This window comes from Macaca thibetana, chromosome 3 (genome assembly GCF_024542745.1).
Source record: "Macaca thibetana thibetana isolate TM-01 chromosome 3, ASM2454274v1, whole genome shotgun sequence".
NCBI lineage: Eukaryota > Metazoa > Chordata > Mammalia > Primates > Cercopithecidae > Macaca > Macaca thibetana.
In genome coordinates, this window is record NC_065580.1 from 154931458 (window position 1) to 154953567 (window position 22110).

General features: G+C 54.1%; 1 protein-coding gene across 1 annotated transcript in view; it reads right to left on the reverse strand.

The window, feature by feature from the left end:
* UMODL1 (uromodulin like 1) overlaps window positions 1–22110 on the reverse strand; it is a 67899-nt gene that overhangs the window by 13412 nt on the left and 32377 nt on the right. Inside the window, exons 10-20 of the mRNA XM_050785683.1 lie at window positions 19903–20040; window positions 18393–18739; window positions 17855–18347; window positions 15900–16157; window positions 13484–13596; window positions 10012–10225; window positions 8146–8283; window positions 6180–6499; window positions 2727–2872; window positions 1973–2209; window positions 1504–1663 (exon numbers count right to left, since the gene is read on the reverse strand). Coding sequence (XP_050641640.1) covers window positions 1504–1663; window positions 1973–2209; window positions 2727–2872; window positions 6180–6499; window positions 8146–8283; window positions 10012–10225; window positions 13484–13596; window positions 15900–16157; window positions 17855–18347; window positions 18393–18739; window positions 19903–20040 — 2564 coding nt within the window. The remainder of the gene's footprint in view (window positions 1–1503; window positions 1664–1972; window positions 2210–2726; window positions 2873–6179; window positions 6500–8145; window positions 8284–10011; window positions 10226–13483; window positions 13597–15899; window positions 16158–17854; window positions 18348–18392; window positions 18740–19902; window positions 20041–22110) is intronic.

Genomic DNA, 22110 nt, shown 5'->3' on the forward strand with positions numbered 1-22110 from the left:
CCTCCGCCTCACAAGAAAGCCTGCCCGGCTCAGTGACATGCTAGGATCTGCTCACTAGATGCCTGAGATGGGCTGCAACATGTCCTCCAAAAAGGTATGGAAGTCCTAAATCCCAACACCTGTGCATGTGACCTTATTTGGAAACAGACAATCAAGCTGAGGTCACTGGGATGGGCCCTAATCCACTATGGCTGGGGTCCCTATGTAAAGGGGAAATTGGGACACAGACATAGATGTGTACTGAGGGAAGGTGATGCAAAGAGACAGGGCAAATGCCGTCTACCAGCCAAGGAACGCCTGAGGCCACCAGAAGCTGGGAGAGAGGCCTGGGACAGATCCTTTCTTTAGAGCTCTCAGAGGGAACCAGCCGGCTGACACCTCCATCTTGGACATCCAGAACCAAGGCAACATGTCTCCACTGTTTAAACCGTTCAGTTTGTGGTACGTTCCTACAGCAGCCTGGAAAGCTCATACACTATCCACTCTAAAAGGGCTTGAAAAAAACAGTGTGCCGCTCCTCTTGTAAGGAATCCTCTTGTAAAGAACTTGAGAGCCAGCCACTCCCTGCAGAGACCAAGCCTGGCAGTGGCCGTCTGTGTGTCTGTCATCTCTGAGGCTCCGATGGAACCAGGGGCAGGCTCCTCGTGTGTGGCCCTCAGCCTGCCGTCATTAGGACCTGAGGTTCCTTCTGTCCCATTGCTCAGGAAGATCTACCATTTGAGCAAAACGGACATGAACAGAATCAGCCTTCCTTGTGTTGCTTCTCTGTCCACGTCCCGCAGACGCTCAGAGCTCGGTCACCCAGGAAAACAGCCGCATTCTGCGACGCGTGCTCAGATGAGTGCAGGAACAAGCACTCCCTCCGAGGAGAGAGAAGCATTCGGTCACTGAGCAAAAAGCAGTGCGCACCCTAAGCTGTCCCCTGCCTCGGACGACAGGAGACCAACACGTGGGAACCGCATGTACTTGTCTGTGATATAAAGCACAGCTTTCAGACCTCAGGATTACAAAACCTATTTCAAATTCGAAAGTCTAAGGAAACGGGAATGTAAAATTAGCCCTGCCTAAATGTTGAAGAAAGGAAAGGGGAAAAGAACTTTATTAAATAACAGAGTGGCTGATATTTAGTATGTTCCATCAATGTGGTTAAAAATAATATTTAAAAAACATTTTTACACCTAAAAATCACCTTAGAAGCACTAGGTATCATGGCAAGGCAGTGCCGATGTGACAGCCGGTTGAACATTATGGCCTCTAAAAGGAAATTAGCTCAGCCACTGAGAAATGGGAAATGCCCACCAGTTCACATGAGTCCTCCGTGCAAGGGCCGCCTGCTGTGGAAATACCATTTCAGACGCAGAGTCTGCAGGACAGGCACAGCGACTCCTCCCAGAGGTCGGCCCGAGCCACCCGAGCCCCAGGCTGCTATTAACAGAGTCTTGCATCATAACGATAAGCAATGTGAATCCAACCAAACATTTAGAAAACCAAAAACACACTTACGATTTTGCACGTGGCCCCGGGGGATTCCATGCAGATGCGGAGTTTGCAGTGCAGATAGACGATGGAGTTGTTGATAAAGGAAAAGATTCTCAGCTTGAACTGGGCCTTGCTGGAGTTGCCATTCTCAATCACGCTGGTGTATGTGTTGGGCACCGGGCAGCTGAGAAGAGAGGAAAAGGGACTCCTTGCTTGTCAGCGAGTCCTGCTGTCCTTGTTCTCAGATAAGGTTGCTCACAACTACATCTGACAATGCTCACAGATCCCACAGGCTCCATGGGAGTCGAGGACCGGCCACCTCATTTATTCCCCAAAACCCAGGTCCATGACAGCACTTGCCTGAAAATCCTGCAGAGTCCAGAGCCAGCCACGCAGCCAGGCCAGGCAACGGCAGTGCCCGCTTGAGCCCTACCCGTTCTTAATGAAGCCGCAAGCATTGCTGGATGGGGGTGCCTGCACTCCTGAGCCCTACCTGTTGTTAATGAAGCTGAAGGTGACCGGGTCCCGGGCGTTGCTGGACGGGGTTGCCCAGCACTCCGTCAGGACCACCTTGAGGTTGCTTTTCTGCCTGTAGAGCCCCACTTCGATCTTGACGTCGTCACTGGCAGACACGCTATAATTCTGAGGTATGGGAGAGTCCCCGATAAACAACTGCATTTCGGTAACAAAATTTCCAGCGCCGTGGAGGTCCTCAATGATGGTGTAAACCCTGCAAGAGGAAGCAGCTTGCAGGAGGTGGCTTTCAGGAGGTGCATTATCGTGGCCCCTCTCGTTCCCACTTCTCCCCCAAAACACAGCTCCAGAGGAGCATGCAAATGAATGAGAAGATCCCCCACTGCCAATGAGAGCACACGGAGGCCATGTGTTCAAGACTGGCTGGTCCAGGGGTTGCCTCCCTCACTTGTGTTGGTGGAGACTCAGTGGCAGGTGGGGGGCCATCTAGCATAGGAATAGTGGTGTCTGGTGGAGGCCGTGGGTGGGGGCCTGCCCGTGGCTCACTGGAAGTGGGGCCATCCCATGGGGTTGGCCAGGGACGTATTTGGCCTTGTCTGGCTGGCCCTGAGTGGGAAGTGGGAACAAAGGTTGGGGAGCAGCCCAGCCACACCCATTTGTATATTCCATCTCAAAGGAAGGGTCCTTAAGTGGTTGCAACCCTAAAGAACTCTGAAAGCGCAGGTGCTCTAGAGGCACGGGGCTGTGGAACAGCGGGGGCATTTCTCCCTCACCCCCACTCCGGGGTGAAGCCGGAGGACGTCAGCAGATCATTCTGGAAGGCACAGTAGATGGGGCTCAGGATCTTCAGGTGGTGGATGATGCCCTCCGGGGACAGGTCGTTCCTCAGCGTGGTCCTCACCACGGTGTTCGTCACATTCTGAGCACAAAGTGGGGTGTGAGGAGCTCCCAGGCCCCAGCCGGCCCCCCACGCCCTGCTGTCAGCCATGGCTCTAGGTGCTGGGGGGACCGAGGATGGGGATTCTTCTCTAGAGCTTCTCCCCAGGAGCATTGAGACCCTAGCGATTCTCCCAACCATAAATCGCCCAAGAGAGCCTAAGGGCTCGGCCTCTGCCCTTTCCCTGTGGACCAGAGGAGGCAGAACCTGAACCTGTGTGGATTCTGTGGCCGTTGCACAAATAAGTCTTTCTGGGAAACTTAGTTTTTGACAAGTGTCAAAAACCATCAAGAGCTCCTGTGGATTCCAGGGCCTGGGTGACTCATCAGAGACAAATTTCCCTTTTCTTTCAACATGCCCCAAACCCTGCTGCATTTAATAATCAAGCCAAGCATGGGTCTAGCTCAGAAAAACACAGAGGGAGCTGCCGGCTGCAGGCTCCGCCCGGGGCCCCAGCCCTGGGAGGCGCTGCCGCCCCCCTGGAGCTGCTGGTGTGTGGGTGGTGCTCTGAGCACCAGGCAGGGTGTCCTGCACCCTCAGCCCCTCCACTCAGCCCCACAGCCCTGCACAGGCTCGAGGATGCCACAGTGGCCCGCTCATGTGCACCTCTCACCCCAGACCTCCCTCACCACGGAAGCTGCCAGAAGCCACAGGAGCCACTGATCACTGCCCATCCCCCTTGCAGACATCCCCCCTGCTGCCATCGCCCGGCCTCCAGGTGGCTGTCTAAGAATCTCTGAGGGAGTAAACTAATTCTGGGCAGTTCTCCTTAAGTCGTGCAGTTTGAGGGGTTGAGGGATGAGGAAGGTTTTGTAGCTGTTGAAACAGTGCAGGTCACTCCTTCAGCCCAGGGAGGGTCCGAAGAGCCCCCGAGGGAGCGGAATGAGCTCAGCAGAGTGAGCTGCGCCTCTCAGGCAAGCTTGTGCTCTGCAATGTCCTCGAACACGTCCATGTGAATCCCTCAGCTTCCTGGCCACCCTCAATCCCTGCTCCAGGCTCCAAGCAGGCTCCACACCATGGAACCACCTTATGTCTCCACCTCCCCACCTCATCCCTTAGCCTCTGGGGCTTTCTGGCCTCTGCTCCCCAGGGCTAGCTCCTTACTCAGCCCCGAGGTCCACGTCCCAGCCTCCCGCTCAGGATGTTCACCTGGTTCCCACCTTGTTGACTCCCAGACATTGACACCCCATGCCGGACTCTGGGTTTCATCTGCCAGCTTTACCCCACCCAGGGCCAGAGGCCACCGTGTCCCCACTAGGGAGTGTGTCCAGAGCCCCAACCAGAAGCAGCGCCCCCTCAAGGTTTCTCAAGAGGCAGAGCCACAGAGATGGGGCTGCTTCTCGGTGCAGGGCGACTTCGAACCTGAACTCCCATGGACCCTGCTGAGCACCCAGGGCTCAGCCGCCGAGTGTGGATGATGATGCCTGACCCATGGGGTCGCTAAGGGACTAAACATCGTCATGCATGTAGAATGTAGAACTCCCAGTCAGGCAGGTCCACGGCAGTTTCAGGGCACCACACCTCCCAATCCCTTTTTTTTTTCAGAATGCAATGCCTTGGACTGTTCAAAGGCCCTGAGGGACAGAAGCCCAGGGCTCAGAGTTCCTGCCAACGACCAGGAACCACCATTCCTGCCTAGCTCCCAATGAGGACAATGTCCCCATTAGGAAAGCCTTCTGGCCCTAGCTCCTGGGCCAGCCAGACACTGCTCCCTGCTCAGCCCCATCCACAGCCTCACCTTTCACACCAGGCCTCATACTCCACCCTGCCCACGAGTCCACCCTTCCATCCCTGCCCATCTGGCCAGAACCACTTGGGCAGACTCTTAACTCTGCCACGGTTTCCAGCCTCCCTCATCTGGCCGTCCCTGGCATGGCCCTTGGATACACTCACGGCTCTCTCACTCACCCTTGGATACACTCACGGCTCTCTCACTCACCCTTGGATACACTCACGGCTCTCTCACTCACCCTTGGAACGACGCTGGCCTTCTTTCTAGGTCGAGCCCCTTCCCAGAAGGCCACTTCCCCAACCCAGAGCTGGCATGGGCTCCCTCTGAAGCCGCCGACCCCTCCATGCAGCTTCCCTGATCAACCCTGCACGCCCAGGCCCATGCAGCCCAGGCCCCTGTGCCCAGTACTGGGCTGAGCTGATGGAAGGTGCTGGCTCTCCCCTCCTCTTGTCCCCGCAGCAGGGTCCTGAACATGAAGCCTTTGTGTTCTGTGTGGGGCCAAGTGGGGTTGGGGACGAACGAGGGCACGCGTGGGAGCATTCACCGTGACACAGGGGCACCCTGGGAAGAAGTGGGACCTGGAGCCAGGTCGGCCACCTCGTGGGTGCCACACACTAGAGGCTCAGAGTAGACCCAGGACCCACTGGCCCAGAGTCACCTGCAAGGGGAGATGCCGGAGCTCATCTGTGCACACGGAGGTGCAAAGGCCTCAGGCCAAGAAAACCTGCTTTCCCTACCTGGGGCTCCCTCTGTCCTGGGAGCCCTGCAGCCCGTCCAGGACCCTGAAATAGAGTGTTTGCTAGGAACACAGTCCCTCCAACAGGGGAGTTCTGACTAATGCCACCCAATGCCCCCCAAACACACACCCATACATACACACTCACACACATGGACAAACACATCCACACATGCTCAACTCATGCACACATGCACATACACACATTCTCACATTCACACACTCACACATTCATACATGCATGCACACCCACACGCACATAAGCATGCGATACACATGCATGCACACACGCACGTACATACAAGCACAGCCATGCATACATACATACACATTTGCACACACAGATTCACACATGTACATTCACACACATACACACATTCACACACATGCACACCCCCACATACACAGACATATTCAGACACATGCACACATGCACAGATGTATACTCGCACACACACACTTTCGCACACACACACTTTCACACACACACTCTCATATCCACACACAACTCCTTGGCTTTCCTGCCTCTTCCTATCCCGCTGCCCCTCCATCCTGTCTGTGCAGGGAGGAGTTTTAAGCCCCGACTCTGGAGCCTGCCCCAGCACTCAGCACCAGAGTCCCTCCTGGGTGGACTCACAGCTCCCTTCCAATTCTGGGGTGCAGGCTGGTCCCTGGTTGAGAACTCAACCCTGTCCTGACCCCCCTTGCTGGGTTCCCCTCGGGGTGTAGAGTCTTGCCTGGCCCTCCCCTGTAGAGGCCCATGCGACCTAGAGCCCCCTGCGCCCTAGCGTGCATCCTGAACCTGGCTCTCCTGGCCTTACGCTCTGCATGATGGTCCCGCACTCGCTCCAGCTGGCCTCCAGGAGCACGTGTGTGCCATTGCTGTGGCTCACGTTGCAGGAGGGGTGGCTCAGGTACAGCGAGGACTCAGGGATGGATTCCTGCTGCAGGAAGCGCTTCTGGATGGCGACAACCACCTTCTCGATCTCACAGAGCACCCTGACTGCTCCCGTCAGGTTCAGCCGCCGGGGCAGGCCTTGTGGGGTGGGGCTGGTGTCTTGAACAAAGCCAGCCTTGGTCCCTGCTGTGGTGAGAGGCCTCTCTGGGCTGGTGGCCCAGGTTTCGTTGCCATGAGAGTCACCTGCAAGGCACAAGGAGGAAAAGGCAAAGAGTGGCTCTGTGTTTGGGGTTGGCATGGAGGGGCAGGGGTAAGGAGCAGACTGGAGCTGCCCTGCACTCTGCACCAGCCACACCTGGGAACCGCATGTTCCAGCCACAACTACATGTGTGCACGCACACACACATGCACACACATACATGCACACATGCATACACGCACATGCACACGCGCACGTAATGCACACACATACACACACATGCACGTACACACATATGTGCACACACGCACACGCACACACATGCACACACATATGTGCACACATGCACACACACACATGCACACACATGCAAGTGTTGCGTATCTCCACCAGCTCAGGGAGCCAGGCTCACCATGGGCCCCCAAGGGCCAAGGACCGAGGGACCTGATGCCGGGGATGTGCCAAGCCAGTGGACACAGGGTGAGTCTCCTGCTCTCAGAGCCCTGAGTCTGTTCTCTAAGATGGGGTAATGATGCCTCCTCTTGAGGTCCTTGTGCCCAAGTTTCCCACTCCAGCTCCCTTCTTGCCCCCAGAGCAGGTTCAGTTTCAATGCCTAGGAGAACAAGGGGGCCCGGAAAGGCTTCTGATCCACCCACCCGTTCTCGGGGTGCTCCCTCCCTGGTCTATACGGCAGCAGACCCCAGACACAGCTCCGCACGTGCCCTGCACCCTCCTTCAGCAGTGGCTCCGTCATCTGTGGGCCTGGTTTGTGCCTTCTTTGATCTCAGAGTGGGACTCGCCCAGCCCCAGCACCCTGCAGCTCCACCCAGCTCACTCCTGTCTCCAGGCTGTAGTCCAAACCATTGCTGAGGCCTTCAGTTGGCTGCTGCCTCACCCGCCTCCCTGGGCAGCCTGCTTCCCGCTCTCTGCCACCCATCTCCTGCAGGTACCTGCTTGTGAGATCATGCCCGTCAGCAGCTCTGTTCTCACCACGGCACCCACCCACCATGCCCTGCCCTCCCCGCTGGGTGCTGTCTTAGCTGTCCGTTAAGACCAGCTTCGAGACACCCCTTCCAGGAAGCCCTCCCCGGCCACACTCACTGGACTGAAGCAACTTAGCCTCCTCTGTGCTTCCTGATTCTACCTCAAGCAGGACACGTTCTACAGCCCCCTGGATACTGCCCTCACTGGTGTAAACGTCCACCTCCCTTTACTTGACGCAGATTCCTGGATAGCACTGGGCATCTTGGGGTCAGCGCTAAATCCACTAAGACCCCGTTTTTCAGGAAAAGAGCTGAGTGGAAAGAGTGGCCGAGAGGAAACCTTCCCCTTGTGTCACGTGTCCCACGGCTGCGTGTTTCACAAGACGGTCGCTCAGCATCTGCATGTTCACACCTCATGTACGTGTGTATTTTCTCTTCATGGATATCAGAGCTAGCTCTCGGAGAGATAAGGCACTGCCCAGAAGCCTGGACACGTATGAAAGAATGGGAAGGAACGTGCACACGCATGTACACACACATACACATATACCTCACACACACACGTGCACCCACATCACACGCAGGAAACTTCCCCAGGACACAGAAATATGACCTCATAGGGACAAGAAGCCCTTTGCACGTGAATGTCCTTAAATAAAACTGATTATGAGATAGTATTCCAGAAAAAGAAACGCTGACATCATTACCTTCACAGGGTCTGCCAGAATATTCCACAGGGAAATCGGGGGCTCCTCTCTCACAGCTACAAGTGAAAGACCCGAGGGTGTTTCGACAGGATGTCCCGGGCACACAGTCGTCCTCTTTCCTTTCACACTCATCGTAATCTGCCAATATTTAGAACACAAAACAGAAGAACGTCCCCGGGGGCTTGCGGGCTCACAGAAGCCTCAGGGGAGAGTGCATCTCCCAGACAAAGCTGGAAACTCCAGCCAGAGCAGACTGCGGTGAAGCTGGCCAGTTCTGGAGAGTACAGGAGGCTTCCTGCCAGTGGAGCTGGGAATGGCTAGGGAGGTCTGCAGGGGCTGTTCTGGAAAGAGGATTCTGGCCCAGAGCTGGGAGGGAGATCTGGGCAGAGGAGGGCCAACCCTTCAGTTCCCAGGAGTGACCAGGAGATGCACAGGCCCTCAGACCAGGCCGCAAGCCCAACCCTGGGCAGAAGGCCCTCAGGCCATTTGCCTTTCACCATGATGCTTGGTTGATTATTGACAGCAAAACAGGTTTACTGCAGAACATGGACAAGTACCAGAAAAGCATGACCGGGGCATGTTGGCATGTGGACATATTTCCTTCCGGCCTTTTAAAATGCAGGCATGCTCTGAGAGCATAGCTTGCCTCTGCCACCACCTAGCTCCATGCAAATCCGCAAACCTCGATTCTCATCATTGCACAACAGCCCAGGGCAGGGACACCTGGTAACTTAGCACCTTCTCTGTAACTGGATGATTGGGACTTCCAACTCTTTTGCTTTTAAAGTAACACTGAAGATGAACATCTTTGTATGTAAACTATGGTCCAAACTGAGATCAAATTGGGATATTTCAGAATCTGATATTTCAGAATCAAGGTGGATGGCCACTTTGAAAGCGCTTGATTTATATCACCAAACTGGTTTCCAGGAAGCGTGAGCAAATCCTTCTGCCACCAGCAATCTGTGCAAACACCTGCCTCACTACACTTTCACCAGTATTCATGTCAGCAGTAAAAAGACCTTTTTTTGCAATTTGATGGGCAAAAAGTGCAACGCGTTTTAATGGGGATGTCTTGGGTTACCACATCTTTGTTAGTCATTCATATTTCTTCTTTTATACCTTGTCTGTGTAGATCTTTCGTGCATTTATCCATCAGGTTCTTAATATTTATCATCTATTTGTATGATCTCTCTATATATTTGGGATACTAACACTTCATCAAATTATTGAATTTTTTTTGTTTACTTTGCTTTAAAATGGTGCCTTTATTTTGATTTATCTCTGCATGTAGTCAGTATCTCATCCTTTTCCTCTGAAAATCGTATTTTCTTTGAGAAGTCCTTCTTATTCTAAAAATCAAAAAATTAACATTAATCTTCAATTTTTAAAAGGTCTTTGGTTTCTGATACATGTAACTATAAGCCATTCATCATCTATTTTCAAGTATGATAGGAGAAAAGAATCTAAATTTTCTTTTTCTCCCTGCTTTTCTCATTAATTATTTTTACTGGGATCTCCTTGGGAACTGTGCTTGGGAGAGGGTCTGGTTGCAGAGAGGGATGCGTCTGCCCTCAGCCCATGGAAACAAGCAGCAGGGGAGCAGTAGACCCCAAAAGAAAGCAGCACCCCTGGGCATCTGCAGGTTTACCCAAAGATGTTTTCAACACTTCAACTTTTACAAAATTATAATCACAATAAGAGGGACAGAGAGGGTCCTGTCTATTTCACATCTTCATCTAATTCCGGGGGAAGAAGGACTACATGGGCACAACACAACATCTTTCAAAAGCGAAGGGTAGTGGCTGCGCTCTGGCTGCCTCTGGTTCCGGAACATGGGAGAAGCTCAGTCCCATCCTCTCATACCCTGTATGAAGGTGTCGCCTCTGATCACCTCCAGCAGAGGCGCGGTCTGGAAGGCGGTGAGGAATGCAGCTGACACCTCCTGGACATCCACATCTGCGATTATCAGCAAGTGAAACTCCACCACGACGCTGCCATTGGTGACACCGACGACTTCCATCCTGACCCCGCCGGCGTCCATGTGCTGACACAGCGTGGCTGGCAGGGAGCCCCGCACCTGTGAGGAAAGAGGCCATGTGAGGAGGTCCCCACGCTGAGAGGAAACAGATGCCTGTCTCAAGGCGGTTCCTCCTGCCAGTCTGCCCAGCAGCAGGGCTGGCCCATAGCACAAAGGTAAAAGCCACGGGTTGGTTCTGGGCCCCTTTCCTGTCTGCCATGTTTTCAAGCCCAGCACAAATGCCTGGGAGTGTCTGTGATATGAGAACAGCCCTTGTTTCCCCCCAAACCAGCAAACAGCTTCAGAAAAATGCCTGTGGGGTAAGTATAGGACTTGGGACACAGGCAGAGACCCTACCTCATGGGGCTTACAATTTGCTGGGGGCTCACAAGGGCTTCTAGAACCTAATACTCCTGGTTTGCAGCCACCAAGGGCAGGAGGCTGAGTGCGGGGTCGTGGGGAGGGACACCACTCCCACTGCCTTCTCTGGAACAGCCCTTTTGCTGCTGACACTGCAGAACATGTCCCCTTTCATTCTCCCTCCCTGCCTGTCCCCAGACTCTTCCTGTGAGCATTTCCAACATCCCTATTAGGACAGGGGGTTCCTGCCCCCAAATGCCCCACTTTCTACTCTGTCTCTTTGGACAGAGTCACACATCACACACTATATGATTCCACACTAACCCATCTTGGTCAAAACACCTGAGGCAGGAGAATGGCGGAAACCCGGGAGGCGGAGTTTGCAGTGAGCAGAGATCGCTCCACTGCACTCCAGCCTGGGCGACAGAGTGAGACTCCGTCTCAAAACAAAACAAAACAAAACAAAAAACACCCAGACAGGCAAACAATCTTATAATGAGCTTCGATCATCCTCAATGCAAACCTCTTATGGAAAGGGCACCTCCAGGGTTTGTCCTCACAGGGGCGGTGGCTCAGGGCCCAGGTCATGGACTCACTCCCCAGCTTCTGGGCTGCCAAGGTGAACAGATCCATTGTCCCTCTGAGTCTGTGGACCCCAGGGAGAGTGCAGCTGCCCTGGGTTGGCTCAGTAGATGACTGTTGTTGTGTCCATCTTCACAATCAGATATTCCCTCTCTCTTTCTCTCAGAGGAATCTGTCATAGTCTTGGATTAATGTGACCTTTAGCTGCATTTCAAACCAACCTCTAAGCAAAGTTCCAGGCCCCTTGCTAGGAAGTGGTGAAGAGCCAGGGACCGAGGCACGCAGCTGACACCTCCTGGACATCCACGTCTGCGGTTATCAGCAGGTGAAACCCCCGAAATTTCTCTTAACATCCTACTTCTGTGATTAAGTTGTGTAATTATTTGCTGTCCTGAAATTCTAGGCAAACAGAAAAACAACATCCCCAAAAATGGGCAAAGGAAGAAATGGTTCAAAGAGGAAAGATTAATCAAGAAACTTGGGAAGGAAATGGAGCTGCCTCGTTTGACAGCCAGGTGGAAGGATTCGGTGTTTGTTGTTTAATATTGTAACTACTATTTAACCTTATCAAAGAAATCACATTATTAATCAAACCATATTATTAATCAAACCATCAACAACTCGAATGCACAAACCAGGAGCTGGGAATGAGCTAAGCCACCGAGGCCGGTCCCAAAGGCAGCCAAATCTTCTCATCTGTGGGTGAAGCGCTGGGGTTTGCAGCCCTGGTACGATATTAGCATGACAGGCCACTAGGTGGCGATGTCATACCTCTCTGTGCTGAGCCTTAAACTCCCAGATTCAAGACATCTACAATGTGAGATTCCACGCAAACAAAATCACTAGATTATGACAAGGGCACTCCCTCTACCTCAAAAAATCCACAAGAAGGCACGTCACTAAACGGTAACAGACAGCGTCCCAGAGAATGCGGAGGGGATGGCAGGGAGGAATGCAGGAAAAAGCAGGAAAAGAAGTTTCTCTGAGGCAGGGGCATCGCAGCACTATTTATAACAGACAGAGGCAGGAGCCGCCCAGTGCCCTCAGTGAATGAATGGATGAGCCTGCATGGGTTATGTCCCGGCCATAACAAGGAATGCAGTGCTGACACATGCTGCCACGTGGATGAAATCCGAAAACCTCATTTTAACTGAAAGAAGCCAGACACAAAAAGTCACATATTGTACAATTCTTTTTCTGTAAAATGTCCACAATGGGCAAATCCATAGAGATAAAAAGCAGATTAGTGATTACCAGGAGCGGGAGGAAGTGCTGAGAGAGAAGAGAATGACTTCCTTTTTTTTTTTTTTTTTTTGAGATGGGGTCTTGCTCTGTTGCCTAGGCTGGAGTGCAGTGGCACGATCTTAGCTCACTGCAACCTCTGCCTCCTGGTTTCAAGCGATTCTCCTGCCTCAGCCTCCTGAGTACCTGGGATTACAGGCACCCACCACCACGCCTGGCTAATTTTTGTATTTTTAGTAGAGACAGGGTTTCGCCATGTTGGCCAGGCTGGTCTCAAACTCCTGACCTCAGGTGATCCACCCGCCTCAGCCTCCCAAAGTGCTGGGATTACAGGCATGAGCCACCGTGCCTAGCTGGGAGTGGCTTCTAATGAGGTTTCTTTTTGGGTGATGAAAATGTTCTGGAATTAGTGGTGATGGTTGCACAATTTTGCAAAATAGTCTAAACCATTGAATTGTACAGTTTAAAAGTGTAGATTTTATGGTCTATGAAATAAATCTCATTTTTTATAGGTTTTAAAAAAAAACATGGAGGGACTTTCTGCTTCAGAGGTTCCACAACTGAAAAACAGATTTCACTGGACGGAAAAGCCTGTGAAATAAGGATGCAGCAGAGGAAGTGCTGTGCCTCCTGTCTGCTGACCGTGTCTTTGCCAGGGCAGATCCAGAGACACTCAGGGAGCCAGGCCAGAGCTTATAGTCCTGGCTTTCTTCAGAAATGAAGAGCTCATAGGACCTACAAGTCAAATTCCTAGTTGGATGAGACTAGAATTTTTTTTTTTATATACAGGGTCTCACTCTCTTGTCCAGGCTGGAGTGCAGTGGGATGATCTCAGCTTGCTGCAACCTCTGCCTCCTGGGTTCAAGAGACTTTCCTGCCTTAGCCTCCTGAGTAGCTGAGATCACAAATATGAGCCACCACGACAGGCTAATTTTTTGTATTTTTTTGGTGGAGATGGGGTTTTGCCATGTTGCCCAGGCTGGTCTCGAACTCCTGAGCTTGGGCAATCTGCCCGCCTCTGCCTCCCAAAGTGCTAGGATTATAGGAGTGAGCCACCGCGCCTAACCTAGAATTCTATCAGCCTTCCACCCTTTCTCTCCTGAAAGGAATTAAGGGCTGATATCACCAACTCACCGTCCTGAAGAACAGTTCTAGGAAATCTCGATACTCCTGGCTGCTTGCATTGCGAAAGGATTCTGAGTATCTGACATTTGCGATTCTGACCTTTCCAATGAGCTTCCAGGCCGCTGCAGGATGGAGGATAAGCACATTTGGAATGTATTAGATAACAAAGTAACATTTCAATATTAATAAGCATATTTTCATGTCCGTGAAGAGCATCACACCAAGGCCGCCCTGTGTTCTAGAAAGAAGGAATAGTGCCAGGGCTCAGTGACACAGTCCATCAGATGCCAGAGGACACAGGACAAGCCTGAACACAGTGGGAGAACCTTCCAGAGGATGGAGCCAGCTCGGCCCCTGCAACTGTGTCCTCTACACACACACCCTTCCTTCCTTGCTGCTGTTACCCATGCTGGGGCATTCAAACAATTTACCAGCAAGCTGGCATGACTTGAAGCATGTGGAGGCACCATTAAATAACTTTGCCAGGGCCACAGGTACAAACTGGGCTGTCCCAGGTAGACCAGGACTTAGAGCCCTGGCCAGGCCTCTGCTCAGAGTGCACAGGGCCACAGGGTGCCCAGGGGTCTTGTTTAGAGCCAGCCCTTCTTCCTTCCCCAGCAGCCCCACCTCCCCTCGTCTATGGGCAGTCCCTGTTTTGGCATCATCTGTTCCATCTGAATCTTTTCCCTCCGTGGAGGGCTTCTAGGAGTATATGGCACATAAATGTGGTCCAGCAATGTCGCCACCCCCTCCTGGCCCTGGCATGGCAGCCACCCCAGTGTTCAGTCAGTCCCTCACCAAATATTTGTGAAGCACCTGCCATGTGCCAGAGGCATTCTAGACAGTGAAGGAGAAAGACACAGCTCTCCCCTCAGGGGGCTGAGAGTCCATCTCCCCAGAGCTTCTCACTCGGGCTTAAGACAAACCACAGAGCTATTCTGCTATGCATTCCTGGGGGAACCCCAAACTCTCCATCCTTGAGATCATTTTTGTGGCTTCCCCTGAGGGCCTCTGGTTCAGTCTCCATGGCTGGCACGGGCAACCCAGTCTGAAAGCCATCAGTAGCAGGACAGGTGCACAGGTGAGAGCAAGTATAAGCGTACCCACATGTTCGGGGTCCCCCATGCAGCCTGTCCCGTCCAGAGCAGCTGAGACCTTCAGTGGCCCAACTCTGGTTCTCAGACCCCAGGGCCACCCTGCCTGACCGTCCAGCCAGCACTGATCTCCCTCTTCTCCAGCTGCTTGTGAACTTGCACAGTTCACGTCATGCACTCCCTCTGTTCTCTAATTTCTCAGGCCATGGCTGATTAGTACTTTAAAGCACAGACATAGAAGTTCTCAACTTCTGTTACTGCATCCCAATAGGCCATCTTATGCCTCCCTCAAGGGATGTGCACCCCACCATGCAGACCACTGCTATCAATGCTGCCCACGGTGTGAAAACCATCTTACACCTCCCTCAAGGGGTGCGCACCCGACCGTGCAGACCACTGCTATTAACACTTGGGAAACTGCCACGGTGTGAAAACCAGCCTGCGACATCAGACATGCCCTTGACTATCCAGGTAAGGTACACATAAGAAAATACCCAGGTGGCGACGCAAATGAAAAGAAAAGAGGAATTTCATCCAAATAGATGTAATGTGGTCACCGCCCAGCTTGAACGCAGTGGAGTCTATGTTTGATTCATTATTGCTCAATTCTTTAGTTTGTGGCCCCAGGCTCTGGCGGGCTGCTCACAGATCATCCGTGTGACTGCCGGTTGTCGGTTGATGTCCTTCCTGAAAGCCAAGTCCTCTGAGACTGTTGAGATCAGAGGGAGTGGATGCAGCTCAACAGCTGAGTTGCTTCCCCAAGAGGACACAGGGGAGCCACACCCGCAGCCTACCAGGCACAGTCTGCAGCACTCTGCCGCCGCCTCAGAGCCGGCGGGTTGCCTAATGCCTTTTCCTGAATAAGCCGCCTCCTGCCTGGCCGTCGTTGCATGCCTGCTGAAGCCAGCCAGATGTCCCTAAGCTGAGAGGAACAATGACACCTAGCAGCCCACAAACTAATCCAGCTCTCTTAAGCCTTAACCCACGGAAAGCCTTTTTCATACTTTTTATTCCTCTCTTTAAAAACAAATGAGAGGCCGAGGCGGGCGGATCACGAGGTCAGGAGATCGAGACCATCCTGGCTAACACAGTGAAACCCCGTCTCTACTAAAAATACAAAAAAATTAGCTGGGCGTGGTGGCGGTGCCTGTAGTCCTAGCTACTCGGGAGGCTGAGGCAGGAGAATGGCATAAACCCGGGAGGCAGAGCCTGCAGTGAGCTGAGATCCGGCCACTGCACTCCAGCCTGGGTGACAGAGCGAGACTTCGTCTCAAAAAAACCCAAAAAACAAAAAACAAAACAAAACAAAAAACCAAATGGAAGCCCATTACCTGTCCTCACTTTCAGATGAGCTCTGGCACCTTCTTTCCCACATGCTTTGGCCACGATCTCAACCAGGTGCAAGACGCCAGGCTCCAGCCCCGACACCGTCACACTTGTGTTCCAGGTCTCCAGGACCACGGTGGGGCTCCATGCGGAAGTCAGAGTGAGCTGGAAGGCGGAGTCCAAAGCAAGACCTGCCTCCCACGCCAGGTGGAAGCTTGTGCTGGTCACATTGGAGACCACGATCCTCCCAATGGAGACAGGAACTGGGAAGTGGAATAGAAACACCAAAATTAAAAATCAAGCCATTTCTAAGAGAAAAGAAGCCTCGCCCAATGCCAAAAATCAAATTCATCACCGTGGGGACATGAGCGATTTGCAGGTGATGGCCGCCAAAGTGATGGTTGAGTAGGATCCTGTACAAACCTCCCAAGCGTGGGCTTCCTGGGCCTGCATCCTTGCCCCTCCTCAGGATGATAGCAAATGGCTTCTGGTTTGGTTTTGTTTCAGCAAATGGCTCATATACATCCCTGAGGCCCCTGGACCCCCCAAAATGAAGGCCTCTTGAGCAGGTTCTTGGTGGCGCCTCAGAGGGACCGTCTACTCTTGACCCCTGGGTGGATTTACCCAGGATCCAACTAGGGGTCGATACTGGTGACAATGCTGGCTAGAGAACCATTCTTACAGGAGGACCTCAGGGCCCTCGGTAATACTGACTTACATGGGCTTAAGAGTTTAGTCTTAGAGCCTGCTTAGCAGAGGAAATGCATTGAGGAAGATCACATGTAACAGTTCATTAGCATGAAATCCAGAGGCAGACTAGCTCTGCAAGCTCACAGGGCTGTCATGGCCGAGACCCAATTCCTGCACAGAGCTGCTGTGACTCTCCTGAGATGTCACCTGGGGGCTTGGTGATGGCTCAATCTTCCACAGGTAACATGGAACTGCTGGGGTTACGGTATGACTACAGGTGCAGAACAGCTGAGGGGTGCAGAAACCCTGGATGTGTAGAGCGGATGGGGGTACAGAACACTTAGGTGGTAAAAAAAAAACAACTGGGGGTGTAGAACAGCTGACAATGCAGAGCATCTGTGGAGGTTCAACATCTGGGGTGAAGAGCAGCTGGGGAAGTATAGAACTGTGGGTGTAGAACAGCTGAGGGAGCACAAAGCAGCTGGGAAAGTGCAGAACACCTATGGAGGTGCAGAACAGCTGGGGAGACACAGAACAGCTGGGGAGATGTAGAATCTCTGGGGCGTATACAACAACTGGGCAGATGTAGAACAGCAGGGAACATACAGAACAGCTGAGGAGATGCAGAATCTCTGAGACATATAGAACAGCTGGGCAGATACAGAGCAGCTGGGGAGATGCAGAATCTCTGAGGAAGTGCAGAACAGCTGGGAGAGCTGGGGGTGCACAAAAGCTGGGGTGCGGCCCACTTTGGTGTGCAGAGCAGCTGCAGGGCTGCAGAATGCTTGGCAGGATGACGTAACAACGGAGGGGTGCAGAACAGCTATGGGAGGGCAGCATTACTGGGGGGTGCAGAGTTGTTGTGGGGGTGTCATCACACTGATTGGGGCTGGGGCAGGCGGGGGCACAGCTCTGCTAGGAGGCAGGACAGCGGGGGTGGTCAATGCCTCAGGGGATGGCTCCAGTACCTAATGCGACAAGTAAGCCGCAGTGCCTGCTCCTGAAGGCAGACCTCTGCCCCAACGGCTGCAGACAGGGAGCCCTAAGACGTGGGGAAGAGAGGGCTGGGACAGGCAAGGGGACCAAGCTGTCTTCCTAACTCAACCAGAAACCAGCTGCTGGGCGCCTCCGTTTCCTCACGCACAAGATGAGGCTGCTGCCTGAGCATTGCTAGCAGCCTGCGACTCCATGGCCGCGGGAGCTTTCAGAGGCTCACACAGGCTATGGGTCCTATTAGTCCTAGTCCCCATGCACCATTCGAGGAACTCACCACAGGCAGGGGTCTTCAGAGGTGTGAGGGTGGGGGTCGATGGCAGGTCGACAGAACCGGAGGGTCCACTGTCCTCATTTTGCAGCCACGTGGGATTCAGAAGTGTTTCCCATGTGGAACGGGTGGCATGCCACATCACATGGCCGGTGGGGTCCTCAGTAGGGGAAAGCCAGGAGGGTGGCTCCATGGTGGAGTTTCCCAGTAGCTGTCCAGGGAGGGCCAGTGGGCCATCTGTGGCCCCAGGAGGGAAGCTGTGGGTTGACCCAGGAGCCTTCGGGGAGGAGGTGGTGCCTATCACCCCAATAGTGTTCCTATGACCGGGGCTCACCTGGCTGGGGCTCCCCTGGCTGGTGCTCGCCTGCCTGGTGCTCGCCTGGCTGGTGCTCCCCTGGCTGGGGTTCACCTCGCTGGGGCTCCCCTGGCTGGTGCTCCCCTGGCTGGGGTTCACCTCGCTGGGGCTCCCTTGGCTGGTGCTCGCCTGCCTGGTGCTCGCCTGGCTGGTGCTCCCCTGGCTGGGGCTCCCCTGGCTGGGGTTCACCTCGCTAGGGCTCCCCTGGCTGGTGCTCCCCTGGCTGGGGCTCCCCTGGCTGGGGTTCACCTCGCTGGGACTCCCCTGGTCCATCCCCAGACCCAGGGCAGTGCTGGGCGCCTCCTGCTCTTCGCCTTTTCCTGTGCTGTTCCTGTCATACCCGACCACACTGCTGCCTCCTCTCCTGGGCGGGGGCCCTGGGGCCCAGTCCTGGCCTGCTGCCAGGGTGCCCTGAGGGTGCCCAGGGCTGGGTGACAAGTTCTCTAGGCCGAGGGCTGCTGTTCCCGTGCCAAGAGCTGGGGCCGTTACCCCTGTCGCCGCAGACAGCCCATTGTCCGTGGGGCTCACCAGGTCACCTGCCAAGAAACATCCACTGTCAGAGCCTGCTGGATCCCACCCATGACTAAGAGCCTCCCAGGAGGGCAGCACAACTGTCTAGCAGGACTGCTGTGCATCCCCGCGTGGACCTGGCCAGCGCCGCAGGCGGCTTCAGCCAGCGTTCGGGAGAGTTTAATGGGCTCATGTTTGCAGGCTCCCCGGGGAATCTCCGAAGGCAAGTCACGCCTCTCTACTGGATAAATGAGGAGACTGAAGCTGAGGGTGAGGGATCCACCCGGGGGGCTACAAAACCCGGACTTGAAAATGCAGGGCTTGGTTCTCACAGGCCTCAGATTAATCCATCAGGACTCTGGGAAAATGGGACAGTTTCCCCCAGGTTTGTGCTCAGTGTGGGACTTGGTGCTGGATGCTGTCATCGACTTGCAGGACGTTAGGCAAATAAGAAAAACAGGAGAAGACAAGGTGTGGGTGTTAGGAAGCAGAGCAGCACTTGCAGTGTCTAAGAAACATTCTCCCCAGAGAACAGGTCTCGGCTGCTCCTCCCAGCTAGAAAGGCCTCAGTGGGGGCTGGCAGCCGGTGGCTGGGCGCCTCTGCCATGCCTGCATCCGGGCCGACATGGCTCACCAGTCACTGCCTTTTAGGCCCTCACATGGCCTCCTCCTGCTGCTCAGCTCAGCACCCCAGGTATCCCCAACCCTCTCATCAGAACGGGCCCACAGAAAAGACTGGGGGCTGATACGGCAGGACTAGAGGTCAGCGGCCCCCATCGAGCCCCTCTCCAGCTTCTCTGGGCTTCCACCCCTTCTTGGGCTCCAGGCCACCTAGGGAGGAATCCCTTGCCCCGGGCTGCATCCTGACTTCTGTGGGCCCAAGGAACTTGGCCTTCATGGACCCCTGCACCCCTCCACTTAAAAATTTATCAAAAATTACATTTTATAATGACATCTGGATAGCGATGAGTGTAATCCAGGCTAGATTCATTGTTTTATGTATATTTACTATCCTTCTATTAATTTCTTTCTTCTGATTTTAAAAGAAATGGAAATGAAAACATTTCTGTAGGTCCCTAACATTACCATAGGTCCTCAGCGCTGTGCCGATGGAGAATTGGACCTTGCCCCACCCCCAGATTCTCGGGCAGGAGGCCTTCTCAGAGTTGGCAGGGGGGTCGACACGTACCCTCACAGGCCCGGCCTGCGCGGGAAGGGGTGGCGTCCCTGGTGGTGTGGCACTGGCAGGTGTAGGAGCCCTCCAGGTTGATGCACCAGGCAGCCGGCGAGCAATCGTGCTCTGTGCTGTCCACACACTCGTCCCAGTCTGCCAGGGGTAGACACAAGACAAAACCCATGAGAAAATGGCCAGAGAGTGATCAGAAGACAGACCCATGCTGGAAGGAGTCCTTCCTAGCCATCTTTGCAGTGAACGGCCGGGAGCAGGGGCACTTTTGGGGCAGAAGTGGGGCATTCGTCCAACACTCTCATGACAAGCTTATGGCCTGCCCGTGCCCACCTTCACATCGGTTGGCTTACTTGGGGGCAAAGATTAGGAAATGTTGGTTTCTTTGGATGATATTAGCACCCACAGGTGCGCATCTAACCCTCTCTTCTTTATTCTCTGTTTCCACACCCCAAAAGTTGAAATGCTTTCTCCTCTCTCTTTGTTGTGCCAACATTCTCCAATACTTAGTGTCTCAACCAAGAAACGGAAAAGTAATTGAGCCGGGGGTGGGGGTCCAGCTGAGTATAACATGACCTTCCCACACCGGGGGTGGGGTCCGCCTGAGTATAACATGAACTTCCCACGCTGGGGGTGGGGGTCCAGCTGAGTACAACATGACCTTCCCACACCGGGGGTGGGGTCCGCCTGAGTATAACATGAACTTCCCACGCTGGGGGTGGGGGTCCGCCTGAGTACAACATGAACTTCCCACGCTGGGGGTGGGGGTCCAACTGAGTATAACATGAACTTCCCACGCCGGGGGTGGGGGTCCAGCTGAGTATAACATGAACTTCCCACGCCGGGGGTGGGGGTCCAACTGAGTATAACATGAACTTCCCACGCCGGGGGTGGGGGTCCAGCTGAGTATAACATGAACTTCCCACGCTGGGGTGGGGTCCAGCTGAGTATAATATGAACTTCCCACGCCGGGGGGGGGGGTCCGCCTGAGTATAATATGAACTTCCCACACCGGGGGTGGGGGCCCAGATGAGTAAACATGAACTTCCCACGCCGGGGTGGGGTCCAGCTGAGTATAACATGAATTTCCCACGCGGGGGGTGGGGTCCAGCTGAGTATAACATGAACTTCCCATGCCCGGGGTGGGGTCCAGCTGAGTATAACATGAACTTCCCACGCCATTCTAGAGCACCCACGTGTCTCCACAGGTGTGCTCCTCCTCCTGTGCCCCAAAGACATGTGATGTCATGTCACTGGGGGGCCCGCCTTGGGGAGAAATGGGGAGGACAAGGACAATGTAGTTCCCAGGGGGGTGGCTGAGCTCATCAGGGGCCAGGCCCCGCTGGGTGGTGACAGTGCCTTCTGTGCTTCTGCAGAGCTGCTGGTGGAGGTACTCAGGAACGAACTCACGCCCAGCATGCCACAGAAGTTCCAATTCAGTTGGAATTTAAGCCACGATGTGGGATCAGTTCAGTTCTGTGCAAAGAAAACCCTGCCGCTGAGTGCTCAGAGTCTCATTTCATGGCTTTTTTTCTGTTGTGCTTCCTGCGGTCTCCACAGAAGCAGCCTCCCTGGAGAACAGCAAGCTCGTCAGCTGCCACAACAGCTATGCCACCACCCTGGCATGGCCTGGGGGCTGCCTTGCCATCAGAACACTGCTGGTGCTAACCCACACCTCTTCCTGGGGTGCTACTCAACCTCCAGCTGACCAGTAACTCTCCTAGGGGTGCTCCGGGTTGGGTTTGGAGCCTAGGCTGGCTGGGTTGCAGTCCATGAAGGACAGCAGAGGCACCAAGCAAGCCGCTGGCTCAAACCACCAAGCACCTCGTGTCTATTTTGGTGTGTGGTGATTCACCTAGTCTTCACTCCTCCGTCCCCCCAGACAGCTCCCAAGCAAGCTCAGAGGAAGGCGCTGACAGCTGTATTTAGTCTTGCATTACGCCTTGAGGCTTGCCGGCCCTCCAGTTCAGAGGAAGAGGCAGGTGTGGGAGCAGAAAGAGCTGCCAGCAAGCCTTTGCACCCTCCCAGGCTGGCCAGGCAAGGGCGCAGAGCAGGCAGGAGCCCAGGGCAGGACGCTGCACACTGCTCCCATTGGCCCCGCAGCCAGGTGTGGTGGCGGCGCCTGTAATCCCAGCTACTGGAGAGGCTGAGGCAGGAGAATCACTTGAACCCAGGAGGCAGAGGTTGCAGTGAGCCGAGATCGTGCCGTTG